Below are 25,733 nucleotides of genomic sequence, written 5' to 3'. Positions count from 1 at the left end.
CACATTGATCAAACAGCTGTGCAGTGTTAAGAAAGTTAGCTGGGTTCGAATTATTCTATCTAGTTCTCTTTTTTTCATCCACTAACATAACTACTTCTGTCTTATTTGATATGTACAGACACCGAGCAGAGAATCTCCGGCTGCGTCGCTCATGTGTGAAAACCAAACTCCAGAGAAAGTCCATGTACAATTCTGTGATCATCCTCCAGAGTACATGTCTGAAGAAGGCTCATGAGGTCTCAGAAGAGGAAACCATATCATATCTGGTCTCTTTCTCTGACGGCTGACCTTTAACCTTGCCACAAGTGGGACAACACGTCATGGGAACTTTTTTTTCAAATCCTCTGCAAGAATGACTTTACAAAAAACATGTTGAGCCACAGTACTCTACTACTGGACACGTGCATGACTTCAGGTTCATCCCTGCATTGCAAAAGTGAGTAAATCAAAGTAAGAATGTGCTGCAGTTGCAGGGACTTAACTGTCGCCTTTAAACAGATGCATTAACATAGTTGTTTAGAGCTGGTGGTCAGGAGCCATTAGAATAACATGAATACGATGCTATGCTTGCTTTCATGGTTTAGGAAAACAGCAGTGGTAAATGTCTTACATTAAAATATCAATGAGTCCCAGCATGAGTTTCCTCACACCTCCCCCCATCCTCAATCCTAACCCTTCCCCCTGTCTCCTTTTTTTTGTCATCCCAATCCCACCTTGAAGTCAGCTTCACTGTGATTTGCAGAGAGGACATTAAAGTGTTATTCATTGGCAGTGGCCCCGTCCCATCTACCTGTTGGCCTGCCACTCATGCTGCAACTCACACAAACCACCCTCGGCTCCGTGTTGAGTTTTAATCGGCGTATAGAAAATAACCATTTGTTTGAATTACAAGAATCCCGATGAAGAACAAAAAGGAAGCAGAGGAGACACCAGGAGTAACTGTGAACCATTTTGCTGAAGGTAAGAATTTTAAATCATAAAAAAAGTGTCTGTGGATGATCTGTTAGTTCTTGTTCTTTGATTTTAAGGAGGCTCCACAAGGGGATTTTAAGTCCTATGAGGAAACATTAGGATTGTTTTCAGGCATCTGTTATTTCATCAAAATAAGAAATCATATATTTATTCATAAATATTATTAGAGTCAAATATTATCAAAGTAAAAGAAAAATGTGTGCTGAAATAATGACCCTGGAATTTAATGATGCAGGTTTAGAATGATATGAAGTGAAAGCTTTCGGTTGTGATGACCTTCAAGATAAAAGGTCAAATTATGAAACACAATGAGCAGCAGATTAGTAAGAACAGATTTTATACATTCAGGTGTAAAGTGAATCAGAAACAAATGAAGCAATAGGATGAAGATGGGATTTTTGGACAATTTATAAAGTTAAAAACACTCATGTCTGATTTTTTTCATCATCCAGAGGAGATTCGTTTCAAATGTATTAATCATAATATTTTCTAAACAAAATACTATTTGCTTCTTGCAAAATCACATTTATTGTTTCAGAATAAACAGGTCAATACACATGTGGTGTTTTGTGAGAAAGCTGAACAGTGCCAGGAATGAATCATTAAAAGGTCAATTTATTCTGGCTCCTAGTATAATAATCTGCATAATTATTACACTGATCAATCTCATTGCACATGTGCCCATATTTAATGTTTGACATGCATCCTGTTACACATTTATAGCTCCACTCAGTCAAATATTGTCAACATATTTTTTCAGTTTATCACCTTATTCTTGGTGCAGGTTTTAATTGAAAATTCATACAAAGAGACGTTATATTTGTTGCTTTTATAACCAACAGCTCAGACATCTCATGTGTTTCCCTCTGAAATGCCCCTCAGGTGTTCTGTTGTTTGTGTTTCGTTCAGTTATGCCCCTCAGGCATTCATGCAGTTTGATTAATGTTTCACCATGAACTCAACTACACTCATAGTGTTCTTGCAACAAACCCTTTGACCACAGTACATTAGTTTATTAATGCAACATTTCATTGCTTTCCTGGCTTCTGTTAGTGTTGCTCTGGTCACTATTTGACTCAGGTTTGATACAGTTACTGGAGGTGAATGAAGTTCCAATTCTAAGTGTCCATTTCTTTCTGCACCCAGCAGAGAACACAACTAAAATTCATATAATCCCAGAATAACGAACATATGTGACTGTTGCACTAGGTCTTGTTAAAAAAAGAAAAATATTACAAATAATATAAAGTTTCTGCTCTAGTCTGTTTTAAATCATGATTGAGAATTTTAAAAGTAAAGCCCATTTAAAATTAAGTACATCATGAAAACAATAAAAACAATTGTATTATAAAAGTGGCTTTAAAAATAGAATTACTAAATAAAATGCTGCTTTTTTAACATCAGACTTTGCTGCCACCTTATGGCAGAAACAGGAACAATTACCTCTGCACTTACACTTTGTTGTTTGCCTTGGGCTAAAATGATGATCGTTTTCAACGTTGTGTTCAAATTGTCGATCTCGATCATCACAAAATAACATGAATGTGGAGGCTTGTTTTTTTAATCTGCATCCATCCACCCAAAAGAACTAAAGCTGCCCTGGTTAAGGAATACATCACAGTTGATTTCACTGAAAAAAGAGCTTTTTAAGTTGGGTAGTCACTTTATAAATAAGTATAACAGGTATTATATGAGTAACTGCATCATGTAGTTTCAACAGAGGTAATCCACGGGGAGAAATTCATCATCTTTTACAAGGACTCTTTGTTTTCAATGCAAATTTATGTCCCCGTAGAAAGTCACGTATCTCACACAGGTCATTCTCTATTCTTTTCTTATTGTTTATATTAATATTCCTCAGTGGGAATGAGATGTTCCTCCCAAACTGTCAGATATAAACGCAGCATTACAATTCCAAGAAATAAGTGCAATTTATTCCTTCAGGCTAAATTAAATATTTCTCTGGAGTCAAACTCAATCAAAAGCTTAACAGCCTGTGTAAACAAGTGATAGTCGAGCCTCATTGTCTCCATAACTTAAGTTTAATAAAGTAATAAAGTGAAATAAATAGAAGAATGTTTAGGACATCTGCTGTTTGTCACTGCTGCTGCCTGTGTGTGTGTGTGTGTGTGTGTCATTGTTCATATGATGGTTACCCGTTGGCCAATTGTTGTATCTATTTCTTTTCTGTGGTGGAATGATTTTGTTTTAAACTCAAGAGCAGACGTATAAATGAGAGAAGAACAAATGAGAAAGTAACAACTACTGAAGTTAAACAATAGCACAGTTGTTGTCTACCTGTATCAAGGACTAAATATGAAGAAAAAGAATGGATAGCTAAATATTACAGTGCTTTGTCTAATTATGAATTTTTAGATATATGTAAAACTGCATACTGACCAATTACTGAATTAATTATATAATGTTGAAACTAAGATTTGTACGTTGCAAAGATAAAGAGAAGAGAAGATAATGTACAATGAGACAAGATAAGATAAGAAAAGTCCCACTACAGGGAAATTCGTTGAGTGGCAGCAGCAAGAGGACATTCCACAGTTATTACTATTTCATGGTAAATCTATGCATCTTCTTCATTTTCCTGAGCAGCAGGTCTGACTGTGACTTTATCTTCTAACTGTTGGGGGCGGTGTGTCCTTAGTTTGGTGCTCCATCCAGGCCTCTTTTCCACGACTCTCTCCTGGTCCATTTGTGTGTTATTGCGTCTGGCTTGCATCAGGCTACTTCTTCGTAGTGTAACCTTGACAGAGTCTGACAGGGCGGAGCGTCGCGTGTTCCTCGTCGTCTGCTTATTTCGCATTAGCGGTCGCAGCAGTTCTTGAGGATTTCACAGATCTGTGCGAGCGTGGTATCAAAGGGAAAGATGAATTACTGAGGAGAAGATATTCATATGCACGAGGAGAGGAGTGACCTTTGTCCTCTACAGAGTCTATTCTTACAAATAATTGAAGAGGTGTTTTCAATTAAAGGCATCCTGTGTTTTTGAGGAGTGGATGGGCTGGTTGTAAATTCTTCCAAAAATGATTGATTAGCAGTAGTTCAGGCCTAAAGGAAACACGCAAGATATTTGGTGAGAAACATTTAGCAAATAAAACCAAACCAGAATGAATTCAAACTGGAATAATTAACTCTTGAACATCAGTGTGATAAGACCGACCTGAAATGACAAATAAAAATTTGAATTGAAATGGAGGTTGGTGGAGTTTAGGATAAATACTGCAGCCAGCCACCAGGGGGCGATCAAGATGGCTTGGCTTCACTTTTGAGGAGATGGCTGGTCGTCCATCTTTACACGCAAACACTAACAAAATGAAACAAAACATCGAGTCTTTAATTATGGCGTTATCACCACCTTGTGTGAAATAGGACTCACACACACAAACACACACACACACACGCACACACACACACACACACACACACACACACACACACACATCATAGCACAGTTTTTACACTCATAAAAATGGTCAAAAAAAGTTAAAATTAAAATACATAAAACATTTACCTCAGTGGGTTTGGTTTAAATTACTGGCTGACTGGCTGCTTTGAAAGTTTTTGTACATTAAAGTTAAACAAGGATATTTGCTTTGTTAAATAAACTGTGAATTAATGTTGAACAAACTGTCCAAACTCAGCTGCACGGCCAATTTTCAGTGCAAACTAAATTAACAGAGGGTTTATTAAGATTAAACGAATCTAAATAGAAGACTAATTCCCAAATCCTATCGTTTTATGTTAAATCAGCTCCAGGACATTTCAGTCCATAGGCACAAGGACCCAGCAGAAACACACATCCCTCTTACCCTCCTCATGCCTCCCCTTCCTGCCCCCCCTCCCCCAACAAACCCATGTGCTTCTGGGAGGTGATTCCACTTCAGCATGTGTTTGTAGTAGAGACACTGAGAGGAGGTCAGCAGAAAGTCCAGGGTGTTAGAGAGCAGAGAAGATGATGATGGGTTGACCTGTGGGAAGCGGCTCACCTAAGAAACAAACCTGCAGAACATGGAAGCCAAACAGGTCCTCCATTTTGTGCCATCTGGTGAGTTTCACAGGGGTGGAGTGGGGTGAGGAGGTCCTCCATGGTGCAACATGAGCCATCTGTGTCAAACCCTAGGAGTGTGACTCTCTCTCTGTGTGTGTATGTGTGTGTGTGTGTGTTGATGATATTTATAAAGTTGTTTAAAAGGGTCGATAGCCTGCGTATGCTTGGTAATAACTTTACTATACTACAATTTACTTCATTTTTCCTGCTTGTTTGGCTGCAATTCAAATATCTTTGTTTACGTCTTTATATTCTTCACATTCAAAACAGAATATGAACAAGATGCTTTTACCGTCAAGAGAGCCTGAAAGTCAGAAGCAAAAGATGTGGGTCAATATTTACAAAACGACGGTAAATTATACATGTGTCTGTAATGGAGGTTCAGACCTGCAATTATTTTCAGCATCTGTTTGAACGCCCTTGCAGCAGCAGTCCAGTGGATTAGATCAGTCCAGAGAAATATATTGTTCCCATAGAGAATTTAAATGTTCCAGTTCAAAAAAGTTTTGTTTAATCTTTAAAACACAACAACCGTGACTTTCCAACAAAACGAGTCCACAGAAAATTCAGCAAACGTATTTAATAATTTAAAAATTCCAAACTTTATTTATCGTGTGTCAGTAAAATGTCAGATATCACATTTATCTTTAGGAAATTATGTTTTTGTTTCATTTTTTAATTAGTTGGCAGATTAATTGATAATGTGAATAATCCTTGCTTGCAGCCCAACATTAAAGTATTAATGTGTTTACTGTTTAGTGCCATTTAAGGGTTAAACAGTCCTGCTTGATATTTCTCAGGTCACGGATTAAGAAGCTTAACTGGTGGAAAAATGTCCGAAATTGTAATCTGGCAAATTTCAAAGCTTTCCGTTCCTGTTGAAGGAATTCACTGAGTGGAGCTGATGATTGTGTGATGGTGTCGGAGCTCTTATCAAACCTACAGTGTCTCTGTCTGTTAAAACTGTTTTCTTCAGTTTTATTTAATCCACCAAAACTTTAATGTGATAAACAGGAATTAGCGATTGGACCTTTGGGGGAGACCTCACAGCTACACAGCAGAACCATGTAATCCAGATGAGACAACTCAGAAACTAAACTGATAACAACTCTTTGTCCTTTCGTCCTGTCTAAGAGAGTTTGTGAAGGACTTCAGTAGATCCACCTGCTCTGTTTTTCCACACTGCATCTTTTAAAGGACACGGACGTGAACAATAACGAGCACCTCTGTGCAACGTGGAATGTGCAATATTCCTCTCCTCGGTAAAAGTCACTGAAGAAATCAGTAGACCACTTAACAAGACATTTCAGTCACTGAAACACAAACAAACTGAAACAAACTTTCGTACAGCAATTCCTAAACTGCAAGCCAACAGTGTCAATGGTCAAAGTTTCTATCTGTGCATTGTGCTGATTTTAATGCCAAGCACCATAACATTTTAATTGACAGGATTGAGACATGACTTTCAGGACTTGATTGGTTCAAATAACATCCAAAGGTCATTTGGTAACATGTTGTTACATGTGGAGTTCCTCAGGGATCAATATGTGGTCCACTTCTCTTCAGGGTGACTATTCTGGCTCTTGGCCACATAATGCAAAAACACAAGGTGTGCTGTCATCACTAAGTTAAAAGTGTCAGCAGAAGACCTCAGCCCTGTCAGCTCATCGGCTGAATGACAAACACATGGATATTCTAAAACTTCCTCTTTCAGATCCATGTTGCCGACATTACAGAACTTTTTAAAGAAATGTTTTTAAAGAAATTTTAAAGAATATTTAGGAGGCTTCTGGCATCAGGCTAAAAGTTATTCATGCATTTATTTTGTCAGTTGGACTTTTGCAATTCCCTCCTCACTAGTCCACCTTAAAGGATCATGGGCAGACTGCAGCTAATCCACAATACTGCCACCAGAATTCTAACAAGACAGAAACAAATATTCTCAGAATAGGTGATGCAATATTCTCTGCATTTGATTTGTTATTAAAACAACATTGCTTCTTGTCTATACATCCCTTAACAGCCACCTCTCCAACATAGTGATTCAGTATGAACCATCGAATGTATATAAAGGTATGAACCTTCTAATCAAGTTCAAACAAAATCTGTTGAAGGTGCTCTTGTGGTCCCAGCGGCTGCAGTACCTGACCAGATAACATTAGTCACGTTTAAAAGCAGAAAACTTTCCTGTGCTCTCGTGTATTAGATTTGTTTATGCATACTTCATGAATATATATATATATATATATATACTGCATATATGTAAACTAAATATCCGCTGTAATGAAATATGCTATAGAAATGAATTTCACTTTGCTTTACCTTCGAGACACAATGGTCTCTTGGATTTTTGCCGTATGTCTCATGAACTTCTTTAATAACTGAATGAAAAAAAAAAGATGTGTACTTTGTTGAGTAAAGTATAACTAAGTGGTTACTGTTGGTTCAGTGGTCATATCCGCAGTGTTGGATAAACAAACATCAGACAGTCTTTGAGGTGTTAAAGTGGAATGAGCTGTGGTTCCTCCTTCCTGTTATTTGCTTTATTTCAATCTATGAATGTGTACATTGTGTACAGAGTGTACACTGTTCAGCTGTGAGCATCCACCATGGTCAAATTAGATCTTCATAGGGTTGACTGAGGCTCAGCAGCAGATATTAAAGTAGAGTTAAATATATTTTATAACACAGCACATGACTGTATGTCTCACAAAAAAGCACACAATTGAAAAACAGGCATTTATATTTATAAGAGAAACAACAATAGCGCCTTATGTTCATGAACACCAATGCCCCGTCTCCCGTCTGCTAGTTTGACCTCGCACAGTTCAAGTTTTCAGCTTTGTAACTCAGGGCACTCGATTCCAGAGACCCAACAAGGATTCTTCTGTTTCCTGTGGCTCAAGGACATCCTCTGCCCACAGATAGCAGGATGGCAGGGATTAGTAAAACATCCCGCAGGCTTGAAGTCAGCTGAAGAGAAGGAGGATAAGAGAGAAATTACTAAATTAAAGTGTGACCGTGCTCTTTTGGTAAAGTAAACAGTTACATTTTGCCAACTGAGACACACACATCCATTATATTCCTTTGCTTGTTACTACAACCCAAGAACTTATAGTGAAAAACTATTGAAGGGTAGGTTCAGCTTGTCTCCTAAAATCACTTGACTGGATAAATTCATGCATTAATGTGTAAATCAGGCGGATGTAGGATTTTTGAATTTTAGGGGCCATAAAGTGGCCACGGTTTAAACAGAGGGGCCAATTATATGTCCAACACCCATGTACAATTCCTTATTCAATAAGGTGCACATCGAAGTCACCTCGTTTTTTACTCCATACGTCGACCTGGTATATTACACTTTGAAAAATGTTCCTTGCACATTGTTTACTTAATAAAACCCATAGAAAATAAACCTTCTTAGCAAATTGTGATATTTATCAGTAGTATGGTTAGATAAGTGACTTTTTACTGACAGGACAGGGGCCAATCACATTTCAGCTTGGGGCAGTGCCCCTGGCCCTGGATCTGCCCCTGGTAAAGGATGAGTTATCATGTTTTAAATATATTTTTTGAATAAAAAAAAATAATAATAAGCAACACAGGGACAATTTCTTTTGTCTTTAATGAGCCAAGGCCAAGGAGTCAAAAGCATGCAGGTTATTTTTCGAGGTAGAAGTTTCCCCCGGTGGAAAGACTCAAGGGTTGACTTACACCAGCACCGTCACAAGACTGCTGTAGGTATGAGGAGGTCAGGGCGCCTGCTGAAGGGAACCCGATAGACAGGAGCCATTGCAGCCTGAACTCCTGCAGAAAGACTGAGTATTACGTCTGATAGATTTGACTTTGGTTCTCAGTCGTGGGTAGATTTGATAAAAAGGTGAAAGTTCCCACACACTCTCTCTTGTCAGTTTCTACTTTTGTCATGGGAATGTCTTGTATATCTTCAGACCAGTTTTACAACTGGAACTGATGAGAATAGTGTGTGGTGCTACTGTTCACTGGTCGTCAGACTCTGCGGCCGATCATGCTGCCATTAAAATAAAGTCAAGGGTTTTTACTGTAAACTTGACCTTTGTCTTTATGAGACAAGACTATAAAGGTCTGTATCAAGCAGACTCAACCATCCTCAATGCACCGCGTTGGCACCCTGTTGTCTGTGAAGAGGAGGAGGCCTGGGAATGTTCTGTCTAATCTGCTTTGAGATATAACCTCACTCCTGAGCCCCGAGAGCCAAACTCTGCCTCAGGCGGGGAAAAGCTCATGTGTGCAGCTCCAGCAGTGTCTCACACATACACCACTGCCTGTACAAACAGAACACACAGCTGGTGTCAGATTTTTATTGTAACTGAGAGCGTAGGGGTCTTTTTGAGTTTCTCAGCATGTTTCCTTTTTTTTTTTTGATAGTATTTATTCTCAATGTGTCTATTGGAGATTCCTCTTTTTTTAAATTCACATCTTATAACACGACAAATGGCTTCTCGGTGGTTTGACCGACTGGAAAAGAGGATCCAACAAACTCAGGCTGTGTCTGTCGCTTGTGAAATCACAGCTACTGTCAAAGAAAAGAGAAAAAGCATCAGAGTCCACGTGGAGTCCAGTTTCACAGTGTTTTCACCTCGCGCTGGTCAGCTTAACTGTAAACAAACACCTCCGTGAAAACATATTAGACAGCAGGTCTGCAGTGGAGGAAAAATCAATGCTTTCTAATATTTAAAATGTTGTGGTTTTGTGACCTGAGGGTTTAATGCATTGATCATGAACAACAGCATGTGTTTTGAGTCTGACTGGGACTTTATTTCTATTTCTATACTGGAGTAATATGTATGTGTTTTTTAAAATAACATTTTCACACCTCCAGGAAAAAATGTGTGACTTACTTTATTTACTTTATTGACATTAAAGGATTAGAGTATTCAGTATTATAACAATAAACTTTATTTATATGGTACTTTTCTTAAAAAAGTGGCCAGTGCTTCTCAGAAAGAATATAGCAGTAATCAAAATAACACAATATTTCAAACCTTTATAAAAGCTTTCCAATAGGAAAAGTGTTTTAAAAGGAGATTTAAAAGATACTGCTGGTGTTTCCTGTCTGATCTCGACGGGTACACTGTTCCACAGTTTTAGGGCTCGAACAGCAAAGTCACCAACCCAGATCTGGGAATAACCAGTGGAGGAATATCATGTATAATCAAGTGTTGAAATTTATAAGAGCTCATAGTGAATACACTATCAGACGCCGCAGTGTCCCTCAGCTCAAGGCAGATTTTTTAGCACCTTTCAGCTCATTGTTTTGGTTAAATGGCCTCTGTGGGTTTTCTGATTTGCGCTGCCTTCACCAGTTTTCTTCCAGACACAACAGGCAGCTGTTTTCAGCAAAGAACCTCTGAAAAACTCAGACAGAAAAACAACAGACAGACTCAGTAACTTCCTGGTGAACACAGTGGAGCGTTTAGCCGTTATTTCCCTCCTGAGATATTTCCCTCCTCATGGAGCAGAATCACGACTCCAGATAAACACTAATGTTGCATTGAATCTGCTTGATGTGTTTGTAATTGAATGTTTGGCAACTTGTTCATTATACCAGCTTTATCGAGTAATATCAAGGGATTTGTTTCAATATCATTACTGTCAATATTGTTGATTGTCAAAATTCGGACTTTTCCTTTTTCTGCAATCATAACATTAGATGCTGACCTTTACACAGTGGGATTTTTGCCTTTGCAAATCACTTAACATTTATTTATTAATTACATCAAAACAATAATTGTGTCAATTTGTCTTTTCTCCCTCGCAGAAGCTCCGTCCACTGGGAGGTCCAAGAATGGATATCTGTTCCAGGAGATGGGTGCGTAGCTGCTGTAACATATTTGATTAACTTTTTCTCTCAGTCTGGGCGCTGCTCTTTTTAATATGATGCTTTACAAACATCGCAGATGTAATTCAGTTCTTTTTTCCCAGAGCCAACGCCCGTTAATTTAGTGCAGCAGTTATTTATGCTAATGCCAATGCTTCTCGCTGCTCGCTGATGACCAATTTCTCATATTGGTGAGCACAGCCAGTCCCTTCGCTGTGTGTTGAGAGGTTAATTAACGGGTAAATAACGAGGCAGATGATCTCTGAGTCAATGATGGGAAGAGGGAATATTCATAGCACACAGCTTTGCTGGTGAAGGGTTAAGGTTAATTCTCTAACACTGCAGTTGTTTCCCCTTCGTTAATAAAACTCACAGTCAAGATGCCATTTTTATCTTCAGTACGATGAAGGAATTTACGAGGGGCCGCTTTTGTTACGTTGCTGCACGTCTGGTTTGAAGGAGGATTTCTTTTATTACGCCTCTCCCTCCCTCTTGCTGTGTGCTTGTCAACAGATGGCAGAGCGGTGAGGGGGCAAAATAAATCGTCCCTTATTGGAGACACTGCTCGCATCTTAACCTTGATACAAGGAGCAGTTTATCTCAGCCTGACTTGTCGCACTGAGCCAACAACTGAGGCTGTGACGGCCTTTATCACCGCTGGTTATTTTATACGATTCACTCAGTTGTAAAGGGAATTTTAACAAAGCAAAAAGATATCCTCTGACACATCTGAAATATTTACAAAACAAATTACACTGTAATATATATTAACGGAGGTTTAGTCATCTCTTGACTGGGACCTTTTACTTTTTATCTACAGAGCTGCAGGATGGGGAACAGGAGGATTGTGGGCAAAATTCCCCTGTCAGCCACAAGAGCCACATCTACGACAATGAGATCCAGATTAGTGTTTCAGGTATGGTGTGTTTGTCTGTGTGTGTCTGTCTGTGTGTGTGTGTGTGTGTGTGTGTTTGACATGAACTAGCAGCTCGTTCTCTCTATTAACTATTAATACCTGAGGAAAAAACTGAATTTATATTGGATGGTTGACATGTCTCCATCTCCTCCCACTTTCCAGAAATGAAGTTAAAATAGCCCGGATATGATCGTTGCCGTATTTTGAGTCTGCACAGTTGCAGTTGAGGATCAATACCCGTGCTCGACCAATCAGGAGCCAGTCTCAGCTGTCAATCATGTTGTTTCAACTCATTTTTATATCATCAAACGACTCATTATTACCAGTTTTAGTTTGCTCCATCTATTAACATGGGGGAGGTGGGATTTGTCACCTATACCAGCCAAGATCAAGACACTCTGGCTTCACATTTGGGGAACTCTCATGTCGTCCATTTCCAACACAGTCTATGGAGTAAAGTAATACTATACTTTGGTCGGGGCCACTCACACCTTTAGAAGTTAAGATATTGTACATTATGGATTGGGGTGAAGAGACTTATATGTGTGCATGTAAAAAATGTAGTGAGATTAAATACAAATCTCCTTGTGTTTCTCTCTTCAGATCCTGACAGTCCTGCGTTTGGACTTTTAAATACAACAAGAAAAGTAAGATTTGCTTTTTCCCGTCAGTCACAATCATTCCTTCTGAGAAGCTGCATCTTACAGATTCTCTGGCACAGATAACTGTTCTACCTGTTTATTTTAAAGATGGCCCCTGATTTTGTTGCAGCTCCCAGCGGTCTCCTCAGATCCCTAATCTGTCTGCTCAAATCACCGTTACTGACTAACTGAGACACTGTGCTGGATTTCAAAGGATCTTTTTTGAGATGGGAGGAATGTGGGGATTTAGAGCGAATGCTGGGCACTGCACAAAATCAGAGAGTGAGCCTTTAACATTTCACCTGTTCGTATCTTATCATGATCGTACATTGAAATCTGATGTCCTCTGTTCCCATCAGTATGTGAAGCCAATGAACTTCCAGGAGGAAGTGCGTGCCCACAGAGACCTGGACAGCTTCCTGGCCCAGGCGAGCATCCTTTTGGACGAGAAGGCTGCGACTCTGGACGAGGTCCTGAGGCGGATGTTGACTCATGTGGTGGAGGACAGCCACGGGAGCTGCGACGTGGACAAGGTCATGGACAGCCTGTTCACCGATGCTGGAGGAAAAGAGTTTAATGGTGAAGACAAACATTTTAGAAGTGAATCATTCAGAGATGAAGCGTTTGATTGATTGGTTGCCTCACATATCGACACTTAAGCTTTTTCGGCTGTTCATTGCATTTTTATGATTCACAGTTCATCTCCTGTCAGAGACCATTCAGGGTGTGACTGCTACTTCCACTGGGGTTCGATACCAGCAGTCCTGGCTTTGTATTCTGTGAGTTTATCTCCAATAATATTTATGTGGACGGCAGCTATTTGAAACCGTTACCATGTCAGGTGGTGAATTTATGTGGTAATTTCCCTACGTGGATATTTCCCGAGTCCATTCGACTGTACAAGGGCAAAACATAAAATCTCTTTTAACTGGAAAAGTAATTTTGTCCAAGCTTGATAAGTGCCCTCTAATTTTGCACCTGCCAATACAGACTGCTGCACAATCAATCATTTATACACCACTGATTCAAAATAAACAGATTTCCTATCATTTCAGCTCCAATGTGCGGAGCCTGCAGAGACGCCATGTCTGTGTTGCCCGCCTGGAGAGGCCGCAGAACTGGGGAGTCAACTGCTGCGAGGCTCGCTACGTCATCCTCATCCTGGCACCTCCCAGAACGGTAAAGTCATATTTGTTCCATTGGCTGATTCATTTATTAGTAGGTTGGCACACACCTCCAAATCTGTCTCATTTGTTTGGACATAGTTCTAAAACTTTTCAAAATGCATTTCAAGATGTTTATTCTCCACTGAATCCACATTATCTCAGCCACACATTGGTGGGAGATATGGGGTTATAGCTCCATTTATTACCGTAGAGGGGAGGGAAAGGCCTACCCCTCTGGGAAATCACATTTTAATTCTGCTCAATCTGGATTTTTCATTCGGATGATACAGTATAATAGATTCCTCCCTAAATATGATTCTATTTTTAATCAAGATCAATGAATTATTCCCTGGGAAACTGGTGAAAATGTACAAAAGGATTTAGACAAAAATCCCTTTATTTGCTCCATTGTCCAAATCTATACCATCATTTTTATAGATTCTGTCTTGGCCCATGTCCTCCTTCCACCAAGTTTTGTGGAAAACCAACCAACCAAGTAATTGAATGATTGAACAACCGACAGGGGCAAAAACACAATTTCCTTATTGCAAATAAGGATATTGCCAGATAGCCAGATATTAAATTTCCAGATTCTCAAATGTGAATCTATGCTGCTGCTTCTGATAATAAACTGAACATGTTTGGATTCTGGAGTGCTGCTATAAAAAATATAATTTTGACAGTGTATTCTGAAAGGGTGCATAGATTTATTTTTGAGGTTTAGCTCCAGCACCTTGATCCTCCTGGTTTCTGCAACACTGGGCAGATTTGTCCCGTAATGTTTAAAACATAAATGAACTTTAAAAGCTACACTGAATCCGCTGGACAGTACTTCAGAAATATGACAGACATACTTCAGCACTGGGCAGACTGCAGTATAATGAATACAGAATACAGCAACACACTTTCCTCTTCATCTCTTTTCAGAAAAGCACAAAGACGGCCATTGAGCTGGGCCGAACGTTTGCCACAATGTTCTCCGACATTTCCTTCAGACAGAAGCTTCTGGAGGCAAAGACCCAGGAGGAGTTCAAACAGGAGCTGGTGTTCCAGCGGCAGCAGCTCTCTGTCGCCACGGAGAAGCTGGTCGTGGAGGAGGTGGAGGATTCAGATCCACGTAAAGGGAAATCACTTCAGGTGCGAAAGCAGAGGACGATGTGCTAAATGTTGTATAAGAACAATGGTGATGCCAAAAAGCAATAACCAGGATTTACGACTGTAACAAACAAAACATGCTCACTTGTAAAAGCAACATTTCTTTACTGACTGTTGGGTCTCGCCACATGTGGAGACCACCCTCGTGTTTTCCCACTGGATCCAAACACATAAAGCCGCGGCGCAGTGAAGTAGACGAGTCTCATTATGTCGGTCGGAGGAATGAGAAGCAGCTGGGCGACAGACTGGTAAAAGCTGCCAGGTCTGCCGTGGTTCTGGCAGCAGAATGTGCAGGGCTCCATGAAATGATGAAGTACTTCATTATGTCCCGTGTTTAAATTAAGAGGAGATGTGTGTGAGCAGCAGGGGGCGAGAAGAGGGAACACCCAAACACTGTCTACACAGAGAGCATCGTGTCCGTGGGTTGTAAAAGACTGAAGTTAACAACAGGTTGTGGCGACACCTGATGTGATAAACAGCTTCAGAACAGCAGTTAAATGTTGGTTAATTACAGCCAAACCAAACTTTTATCCTGCACTGCTCATCCAGAGTTGTCTAAAACAAAGACAAGCTGTAATTTACAGACACAATGCCAGTCTCTTCAAAAATTACTCAATCAGTCAAATGACACGTAAATCAGCCAGAAAATCTATTACATTAATCAATGAGGTTGTATGCAGAGGTGTTACAACAAGTTGATTTATCTGCTTTGTTGTAAACTTGCCTCTATGGTGATAGATGTAGCCTCCAACACAGGGGTCACCAAACCTTTCAGCCTCTGACCCCCCGGTGGTTTAAGCACAGAAAGGTCATTGTTTAGAACTTGAGCGCCGTAGAAAATCACCTATGTTTCCTGTAGTGCTGCAAATGGACTAAAACCCACTTAACATCTGGCTTTTGACTGCAATGTGAACGGATTACTACTACTCTGCGTCTCATGACTCCCCTAATTTGAGAACCACTGCCCTGACATGGCCGTCCCACTTTAATGGCTGTGATGTTCCTGCCCCTGTGCTCATCATGATTTGCTCTTAGGACATTAATCTCAGATATTCATGCAGATTTCTGTGCACGGAGAAAATAAGACAAGTCTCTGGTGCCATCAGAGAACACCTCATCCACTCCTGCCCCTGTAGAGTTTTTAGTATAACAGTTGTTCTCTGAGCTTGGTGCCGTCCTTCACACTGACTCAAACATCCAATGATTAAATTCTTTTCCCTCACAGTGCAGAGATTTCTTCAAAGCCGGTAAAGGTGTTTATGGCGACCTCCGCCGCAGACTCCCCCTCTACCCCTCGGACTTCACAGACGGTAATAACACTATCTCGTAACGCTGCTTCCTAAGAGGTCATGTGCCGGATGGGCTGATTTGTCACTGCTACTGAATCAAATGATTTCATCGTCAAAGCCTCACACTGTTGATAAGGTTTTTATATCTTTAATAACCCTTTAAATAATCCATCAAGGTATAACTGGGGAGGATCGCTCTCTGCTGAAATACACCACCACTGCTATTTTTCTCTATATTGCCATTCTGCTGCCTGCTATTGCCTTTGGCTCGCTGAATGATGAAAGCACAAGAGGAGAGATAGGTAAAGACTTCGGCTTATTGCCTTAAACTGCAACATCCGACTGTATTATTACACAGGCATTTATTTCCTGATAAAAATGTGAGATCTGCTGCAGAGTTAAAAAAGTGTAACAGCAGAATGTGATTCAGAAGTTTGTCGAACATTCACCACCACTTCTGATTTTGGTTTTGTTGACAGATGTTCAGAAGACCATTGTCGGACAGAGCATCGGAGGAGTCATCTATTCTTTGTTTTCCGGCTCGCCGCTCGTCATTCCACTGACCACTGCACCACTGGCCATTTTCATAAGTGGTGTGTATTCTGTGCAACTGAATTAACGCTTTATTAAGTTAAAAAAATCATGAATGGCACTCAGAGGAGTGCAAACCACCATCAAATTAAATCAAGCAAATTGCACACACTCGTACCATAGATCCACAAATGAGTCCTTAAGTAATCAGTGGAAATGTTGAAAAACACTCACAATTTTAAATAAAGAGATAAGAGATTCATGGATCTGATCTGAATGTGCACTAAAATAAAACGTCCTGCTCACAAATAAACAAACCAAACAAGTAAATGGGGGTGAAAACATAACCTCATGCTGGACATAACAACATCACTGGCAGCAATTCAGTCATTTAACCTCAACATCTGGCGACATCAAACAGTCAAAGAGAGACAGTCTGACCGGTCACACAACCTCACCTCTCTTGGTTTTCTGATGGTACCTGAGGAAGAGTGTTTCATAATTAAACCTTTAATAAAATGATTAATGTCAATGGGGTCACTTGAAACTTTGTCACAGTTTTCAAGGGAATAATTCATGGGCGTATTTTGGGGACTGATTTCTGTGAGCATGTGAAGTTTAGTGCAGCTTGATTTAATTTGAGGAGACTGTTGGGCCTGTGTGCTCTACTGAGTACCACTCTGGTTACTGAGAGTGAAGATTTGACTACACAAATCAGATCTGCTCAGACACTCGCCTTCTGACTGTGAGATGATTTTACTTTTTACAGTAAATATGAGTTGGAGCTGCCGTCAGTGTCATGGACAATGATTCATTAAACAACATGGCAGCTATTAGGTAGTAAACCTGTCGTTAATGATGAGATTGTGTGTGTCTTCATGTTTCACAGTCATCAGGGGCATCTGTGACGACTACGACCTCGACTTTAAAGCCTTCTACGCCTGCATCGGTTTATGGAACAGTTTGTTCCTCATCCTCGGAGGCTTGTTCAATGTCAGTCTGCTGATGAAGCTCTTCAAACGGTGAATAAACAACACTTCTCTCTTACCGTGACAGAAGCCCCACACTTCTAATATATAACTAAACACTGAAGTGTGTGGCCGTGCACTGAGGTGACGTCACTGATATGACTCCAGCCAGAACCATTAATATTGTTGAGTGAACGCCGCTGCTGCTTCAGCCATCATTTTGCCTTGAATGGACTGTTATGTCTGTACCCGTGTTAAAAAACAGTGTTGACTGATCACGCCATGCTTCTTTACCTTCCATTATCTCTCAGCTCAACAGAAGAAGTCATCGCATTGTTCATCTCCATAGCCTTTGTCGGGGATGCCGTGAAGGGAACCATCAAAAGTGAGTGAAGTCAAGGTCAGACTACATTAAACATTTTCGAAATTGAATCGGCCTCTGCGGCGAAGCTATCGCTCCACGGGAAACACCACACCTGTCATTTGTTACTGGTAATGTAGCCCAGCAGATGCACATATCCATCATGGAGTCTACAGGGGAAAGGCGTGAAATCAAACTGGACCTCCTGTGTGTGGTATTCTAATTTGAACACAGTTCACCTTGCTCCTGTTTATTACTTTTACAAAAAGGAGAAGAAATACAGTGTAAAAAAATCAGCCCAGCCAACACGACCAACCCGATCCAGAATCCTTTGTCGGAACCCGGCCCAGCCTCCCGATGAGCTTGGGTCAGGTGTAGCCCAATTCTGCTCATTTCCTCCCATCCCCAACCCTGCAGCTTATTCAATTTTACTTTGCAGTATGCTGATATAGTATTATTGTAGAATCATAGTCTTATAGCCCATTAGGCATGGTTATATAATAATATAACAGATATATAACAAGAGGTCTGTCCAGAAGAACACAGCACCGTGATCTGCAGGATGCTGTCAGAACTGTGCACACGTCTGCACCTATAATGAAAAGACACTGTTGCATGATGGGAACAGGAGATGAAGCAAAAAATATCACAAGAGAACGCAAAAGTAATCCTCAAAACACTATAATACCCAGTTTATATTGATAAATACTGTGGGTTGGGATAAATGCCCTTAAATCAATAATAGATACTGTCACATGTCTTCTAGTCTGTCTCTAGTGTCACACCTCTCCTCTCCTCTCCTCTTCCCTCCACACCTCCCAGTTTTTGAGCACTTCTACCACGACCCCACACTGGCGACCACAAACAGCACGCTGGTCCTTCAGCAGATCACTGAGATCCTAGAGACGGCAAAGAACCAGACGGGAAACACGCTCGGACATCAAAACGTGACCGGTTCACTATCGGAACATGCCGAAGGACACGCGTTGGTCTTCCTGCCCGAGTCTTTGGTTTTATGCACAAGAGAAAGGCCGATCCTCTGCCTGCTGCTCATGTTGGGGACCCTGTGGCTCGGTTACGCCCTCTATCTTATCAAGAGGAGGTACGTTCACTCGTCAGACCAACATGAAATACAGGTTTTGAAGCTAATTTGTGCTAATTTTACTTCAGTAAAAGATATGAGAAATTCATCTTCCATCAATATTTATGAAGTAGAGTAAAATGGCAATATTTTATAATACTGTGACTATAATGTGATAGTTACTTTCCTTCTTTAACTGTAGTAGCAGGATATTCACTCATAACTTGTATGAGGATAATAGAAGCTGAAAATAAAAAAGTACATAGTACAAGTACAGGAGTCAGACAGAAGATAACAAATCACGCACACTGATTTTCAACCTCCAGGTTCAGCAATGTAATACATGAGGTATATAATTATGAAAGACTGATTCTGACTACTGGGACGTCATTGTTCTTTCCCATCAGCTGCAAAACTTTCAATGCTTGACATGGAATATTTTTTATACTGAGAGAACAGCTACTGTAAATCCTGAGGTAAAGCCTGTAGGATTTATTACATCAGAGTTACATGTTCTTTTCTTTCCCACACAGCCCATACCTGAACGACAAAGTCAGAGAGGTGGTGTCTGACTGTGCTCTGCCGACCTCTGTCGTGATCTGCTCCTTCATCGGCTCCTACCTCTTCCTTGATGTACAGCGTGAGTACACATCACTCAAAGTAAAATGATTGATAGACGAGAACCCTCGGGAGTTTAAGTCACAACCTCGGCACTGAACTTCTCTTACTGCTCACGAATCCTCTCATGAAGGAAAGTATTTATTTTTAGTGAGGTTTGAAACCAGTGTGAGTTCTGAATCAAGGTGGATCAACACATTGTGAATTTATGAAGGGAAAAGGGGAAATCCTTATTATTAACTTCATTATTCTCTGTCATATTTATGTGAGGAAGTGGACTCAACGTGCGTGGACAGTTCAGGACATAAAACAGATTTATCAATGAAGAGATCTTGTATCTCTCTGTGTGGCTCACATATCAAAAGAACCATTCATCTTATCAGCTTCACACTAAGCATGTGTGTTGTTAAGGACCCAATGAAGCACAGTGTTGAATTTGGACACGTGAGAAATTAAATGTTAATAAACCTTCAGTACAACCAGCGATCTGTGCAGCGGCAACCGATTCTCCATTTCAGGGTTCTACGTACTGACTCGAGTTTCATTGCTCTTTGAATAATCAGGTGAAAATGTCTTTGTGCAGCGTCAAGGTCGAGTTCAGCAGCCGGTCTTTACTTGTCACAGCTGTCAAACTGCAACCAGCATCACCACAGGCCAAGCAAACAGGCAGGTTTAAAACCAGCAGTGCACTAGTTGATTTCAACAGTGTATATACAAGTGTGAATGTTTGACCCAAACTACCAAACCAAGTGAAGGGAAACTAGGTGATGAAGTGGGGGAAAAGAGAATCCAGAGTCCAGAGAGATTTTTGCAGCATTTTGGGCACCGACTTCAAATACAGTGGATTCTTATCATCTGGCTAAACTGTTAAGTTGCCGACAACCTACCTGATCATCTGACCGCTTACGTCTTGGACCGTGTACACAACAAGACCAGAATCAATAGTTTCAAAAAAGACTTTCAATCTTGTACAATAAAAATGGGGCCTATGTTAAAACTCTGTTTGGTTTGTATTCAATCCTGTTTTCTATAAATCTTCTGTCCTCTGTTAGTCCCTGTGTTCAACGTCCATGACGGCCCCATCTTCAACTTCCCTCCCTTTGAAAAGCTGACAGGGATGAACACACTGAGCGCGGTCGGGCTGGGCTTCCTCCTCGCGTTGCTCATCTTTATCGACCAGAACATCGTCATCTCGCTCACACATGTACCAGAGCACAAGTGAGACCCTGATTTTATTACTATCATATAAAATAAATAAAATAATCCTCTACAGCAGCATTTGATTTACATGTTGTATATTCACGTTCATTCTTATTGGCAGTTTTATCTCATGAATATTAAAAGAAGCACTGCTGCAGTCGTTCATTGACAAACCGGCTCGTGTGTGTGTGCACGTCTGTACCAGGTTGCTAAAAGGCACGGCTTTCCACTGGGACTTAATGCTGACTGGCTTCATCAACATCCTCATGTCCTGCCTGGGGTTGCCATGGATGCACGCTGCCTTCCCACATTCCTCCCTACACGCCCGTCAGCTGGCCAAAGTGGAACAGCACGTAGAGAACGGGCACCTCTACACGACGTGAGTGAAGTTAAAGCAAGGACAAAAAGCAAGCGAGGCTTTGAATGACAGCAGCGAGGCACCGGCACTTCTGCGCCCTTTTGTACCCTGAGCTGTGGAGGGTTTGTCAGTGCAGACTCACTCCGCCAAGGCCCAACAGTCCCTTTAGATTCAATTTGCTCTCAATATCAGTTCATCATACAGAACCTTTCTCTGCCTTTGTGTGCCACAGTATCGTCAGCGTGAAGGAAACACGCCTGACGTCTCTGGTCGCCAACATCCTGATCGGCCTGTCTGCCTTCATGCTGCCCATCCCTCTGCAGTGGATCCCCAAGCCCGTCCTCTACGGCCTCTTCCTCTACATCGCCGCCACGTCGCTGGACGGGAACCAGATGATGGACCGCATGTGCCTGCTGCTTAAAGAACAGGTGATCAGGAATAGTTAGTTCTTGTTGTAACAAGACATGTTGAGAAAGTGAAATGTGGTGTTGTTATGATAAGAAACAAGAAAATCCATCCAGCCCTTGTCCTCTGCTTATCAACGACTCTCCACGGATCTTCCTGTGGGATCTTGAAGTGTTCCTAGGCCTGAAGGAATATATATTTCCTCCAGTGAGTTCTGGGTTTACCCCTGAGGCGAAGGCGCCCAGGAGGCATCCTGATTATTAGCGCTTCTATTCTGATCTCCCTCCGGATGTACCGACTCCTCATAACCACCATAAATCTTTAACCATATTGTTTTCCCTTGTCTCTGTCCAGACGTCGTATCCTCCCACCCACTACATCCGCCGGGTTCCCCAGAGGAAGGTCCACTACTTCACAGGCCTGCAGATAATCCAGCTCATCATCCTGTGTGCGTTTGGCATGTATCCTCTGCCCTACATGAAGATGGTGTTCCCCCTCCTGATGATCCTGCTCGTCCCCGTCAGGTGAGACCCCCCCACCCCCGACCCGCACAGGGCTACAGTGTCTGAAGTGACATGCTAGTCACAGCTCTGCAGTTAATCCAGTTGGATGATTCCCTCTGGCTCTGGAGGATCTGTCTAAAGTCTGAGAATAAACTTTAGTTTGGTAGAATTTTGAATAGTTGTCACTGTGTGGAAAGACTTTAGGATTCTGCTATTTTGGAGCCTTCTCACAACAAAGAGTCAGGATCTGAAAACCTACTGGTTTGACCACTATTAATACATGAGTCTGCTTCAAGTCCCTGAATCTGTGGACATGAAATGCAAAATCGGTGAATTACTCCTTTAATGAGAATAATTTAGTTTAGCTTAGTTAGTAGTTAAAGAAATTATACATACAAAATATACGAAGATAAATAAAATATACAATACAAAAACCCAATAGTATAGTTTAATACTCTGCTCCAGAGCAATAGAATGATAATAGGACATAAATGCATTATCATTAATGATTAATAACACTCAGTGGGCCCATTATTTAGCATGGAGTACATAGTGTTAATAACATCTACATACCTTTACTTAAGTTATATCAACAGTCGAGGACTTGAAGTATTTGAGAGTTGGTAAGCGGCTGGGTTGAATAACATGAATACTGGTAGCTGCGTACATTGTCTTATCTGTTTGTTGGTTTATTTGCTGGTGGGATTATGGTATTAAAGTTTGGTGTGGAGACGGATTAAGGATTATTTTTCTTCAACTGTGTTTTCTGACAAATAAATAATTGAGGTTATCAGACCACTTCCCCTTTGCTTTTATACTTCTACTAAAAACGAGACAATCGTGTATAATTGTGGATGTGTTAGATTTTAGTCGTATAATTATCTGTTTTGTTCCTCTTACTATGATTTATCCATTTAGCTGCTGTTTCCGAATGATCAGTGTGTGTGACCGCTGTCTCTGTGTTTTTATCTCAGGACCAGTCTGCTTCCCAAAATGATCGACCCCAAGTACCTGGATATCATGGACGCCCAGCACATGTAGCACATCACGAGAGGAACTCCGTGATTGTGTTCGTAACTGATTTAAATGCATTTGGACTGCAAGACTTCGATGCAGCACCCTGCTGGTGACTCCGTGGACATTTACACTTCTCATTTCATTTCCTGTGTCATTATAAAACACAAATTCATCCATCGGTGTAGTGGCCTTTAATATGTGACATTCCTTCACTTTTATTACACTGAACAGTATAGTCACAACTGGCAGATGTTATGTTAATGTCAGACGTACTTTTATATATTTAAAAACACGTTAATCATGTAAGTTAATTTCATGTTGTTTCAGACAGAACGTGTGTCTGATTTGTTGATGAGGTGAATAAGGATGTTACAAAATCAGAGAAAGTAATTACACCACTCAGAAATTAATTCATGTAAAACTGTCTCTCACAGTGGAAAAGTTTTTAATAACTTAAAGTCAGATTTCATTGGATGCTCGTCGCGATTCTTCAGATGAGAAAAACTGGTAGTTTCATTTTGAGAAGACATAGAACACATGAAGGACGTTAGTATCCATGTAACTGGTCCTCTGCATCACAGTGTCGGGATTTAATCAAACTGTTGTGAAACAAATAAAAATGATGGAAATAAATGAATGTTTCTCAAAATGAACCTCCTCATTTTAACAGTGGCTTCAGTAACTGTTCAGAACCCAATAAATACATATTTCTGCACAATGTTTTATGAATTATTTATTATAAACCGATACATTTTTACATTTTGCCCTCAATAATTCATAAAATCCATAATATATTTTGGGAAATTCTTTAAAAATCGAAACCTGAAATCTATTATTTACAGAAGTATTCAGACCCTTGACTCAGGCCTTTGTAAAAGCCCCTATTGGCGACATTTACAACCTTGAGCCTCCTTCATCTCCTTCTTTCTGGCAGGTCCTCTCAGGCTCTGTCACATTGGACAAGAAGCAACTGTGAGCTGCCATCTTCACGTCTCTCCACAGATGTTCTACAGGGTTTAAATCTGGGACTTGGCATCATCACTCAGGGACAGTGAGACTTGTCGCCACTGTAACGTTTGGGTCGCTGTCCTGCTGATTCTGAAACGCTCAGGTGGTGTGCACTTTGGAGCAGGTCATTTGTATGTCTCTGTATTTGGATGCATTCTCCCTGCTCTCAACCGGTGTCCCTCCCCCTCTCCCACAGGACACCACTGCCTCCACCGTCCTTCATCACAGCGATGGGGGTTTGCCCGGTGATGAGCGGTGACTGCTGCTCTCCAGACACAGAGGTTGGAGTTCAATTTTTATCTCATCAGGGCAGAGAACCATTTTCCTCTGCACACACAGTGCTTCATATGCCATTAGCAGGCTCCAGACGGGGCTGTCACCATTTTACACACCACTCCTCCATAAAGGCCTGATTGATGGCGTGCTGCTGGGAGATGGTGTTCCTTCCGGCAGGTTCTCCTTCCTCTGCAGACGACTGCTGCAGCTCTGTTAGAGTGACTGTTGGGTTTATTGTCACCTCCGTGACTGAGGCGTTTTCATTTTGCCTGGTTTGGAGCATGAATTGTGGGAAAATATTAATCCTTTCCAAACTGTGTCCAGTCAATCCAGTCTGTTGCAGGTAAACTCAATTCAAGTTCCAGACACATTATAAAGGAGAATTGAGGAGAACAGGATGAACCGGCAAAACCTGGACTCCCACAGCAAAGGATCTGAATTCTTTTGAAAATGAGTCATTTGAATTTTCCAAAGAAATACATCATATTTAATAAGTAATTAATATGTTTTTACTGGTTTTCAGGTTATTTGACCTGTTTACAATTATATATACAATTAAGTTAAGTGTGCACAAAGTGACAGTGTCTAAATACCTCTGTAAATGACAGATTTGAGATTTTGTATTTTTAATTGACAAATAAATTATAATATGTTAAATGAGAAATTTTCATTTTTTTAATTGAATTTGCAAATTAAATTACTGAAACAAAATGAAATAAACATTTTACCTGGTCTTGGGTTATTTTACCTGTTTGCAATTAAATACAGAACTAAACTGTTTCCAAAGTGAAAAGGTCTGAACACTTTCTGAAGCCGCAGTAACTCTCAAAGCAAAAGATACTTAACATGCGCCATGTGTTCTTTCCATCATTAATACTGTAGGTAACAGGGCAAAACCGGCTCACACACCATCACGCACAACTCAGTGCTCAGAGCACGGCTGTAAAATCATCAGTGTGGTTCTCCTTCAATAGATGGCAGTAGAAGCTCATCTTCTGGATGGTGTGGGACAATGGCTGTGCACTCACTAGTACATTTCAAACACAAAGAGTTAGATTCACGTCTGTAGAAGAAACTTTAGAAGATTAGCTTTACAAATGTTGCACTCGTATTTCTATCTCAACATTGTTTTTCTATTATTTATGTAACAACTAGTTCCTGGAGATGTTATCCAGGCCGTATTAACTGTCTGTATTGAGTGGATTGAATATATTTCCAGGAAAAAAAGTCCAATGACAACAAAACTAAAGGAAGTTCCTGTTCACACTCTGCTACAATAAAGCAGAATAATTGTTTGCGGACAGTTCTGCTGAATGCAGCAGGAGGAGTTGCTTCATGTGAGTCG

General features: G+C 40.6%; 1 protein-coding gene and 1 long non-coding RNA gene across 3 annotated transcripts; one reads left to right on the top strand and one right to left on the bottom strand.

Annotated features, from left to right (window-relative positions):
* The first annotated feature begins 372 nt into the window (after positions 1-372).
* LOC109628482 (solute carrier family 4 member 11-like) lies at positions 373-23,822 on the top strand. Of its 2 annotated transcripts, XM_020085591.2 has the most exons (21): positions 373-436; positions 721-960; positions 10,836-10,886; positions 11,716-11,811; positions 12,415-12,458; positions 12,812-13,031; positions 13,150-13,231; positions 13,508-13,631; positions 14,546-14,755; positions 15,999-16,083; positions 16,239-16,364; positions 16,542-16,655; positions 17,483-17,615; positions 17,873-17,946; positions 18,745-19,024; positions 19,537-19,643; positions 20,674-20,839; positions 21,027-21,200; positions 21,412-21,607; positions 21,939-22,108; positions 23,062-23,822. In XM_020085591.2, exons 2-21 carry the CDS (start codon positions 900-902, stop codon positions 23,126-23,128), a joined length of 2,580 nt encoding a protein of 859 aa, XP_019941150.1. In that variant the 5' UTR covers positions 373-436; positions 721-899; the 3' UTR covers positions 23,129-23,822. The 2 variants fall into 2 exon arrangements, with proteins under 2 accessions (XP_019941150.1, XP_019941158.1); XM_020085599.2 differs by lacking the exons at positions 373-436; positions 721-960 and adding an exon at positions 4,848-5,032.
* On the bottom strand, positions 2,444-4,287 carry LOC138411452 (uncharacterized). The gene is made up of 3 exons (XR_011244095.1): positions 4,148-4,287; positions 3,930-4,035; positions 2,444-3,825 (listed from the first exon to the last, which is right to left on the bottom strand). It is a non-coding gene; the product is annotated as an uncharacterized lncRNA (long non-coding RNA).
* Positions 23,823-25,733: the final 1,911 nt, after the last annotated feature.

Source organism: Paralichthys olivaceus, chromosome 9, assembly GCF_024713975.1.
Source record: "Paralichthys olivaceus isolate ysfri-2021 chromosome 9, ASM2471397v2, whole genome shotgun sequence".
Lineage (NCBI taxonomy): Eukaryota > Metazoa > Chordata > Actinopteri > Pleuronectiformes > Paralichthyidae > Paralichthys > Paralichthys olivaceus.
This window is presented reverse-complemented; position numbering and strand designations above follow the sequence as displayed.

Coding starts and splice junctions, on each gene's coding strand:
- LOC109628482 (XM_020085591.2), top strand. CDS start 900: ATGAAGAACAAAAAGGAAGCAGAGGAGACACCAGGAGTAACTGTGAAC. Junction 17,616..17,872: donor CTGATGAAGCTCTTCAAACG/GTGAATAAACAA, acceptor ATTATCTCTCAG/CTCAACAGAAGAAGTCATCG. Junction 21,201..21,411: donor AACGGGCACCTCTACACGAC/GTGAGTGAAGTT, acceptor TGTGTGCCACAG/TATCGTCAGCGTGAAGGAAA.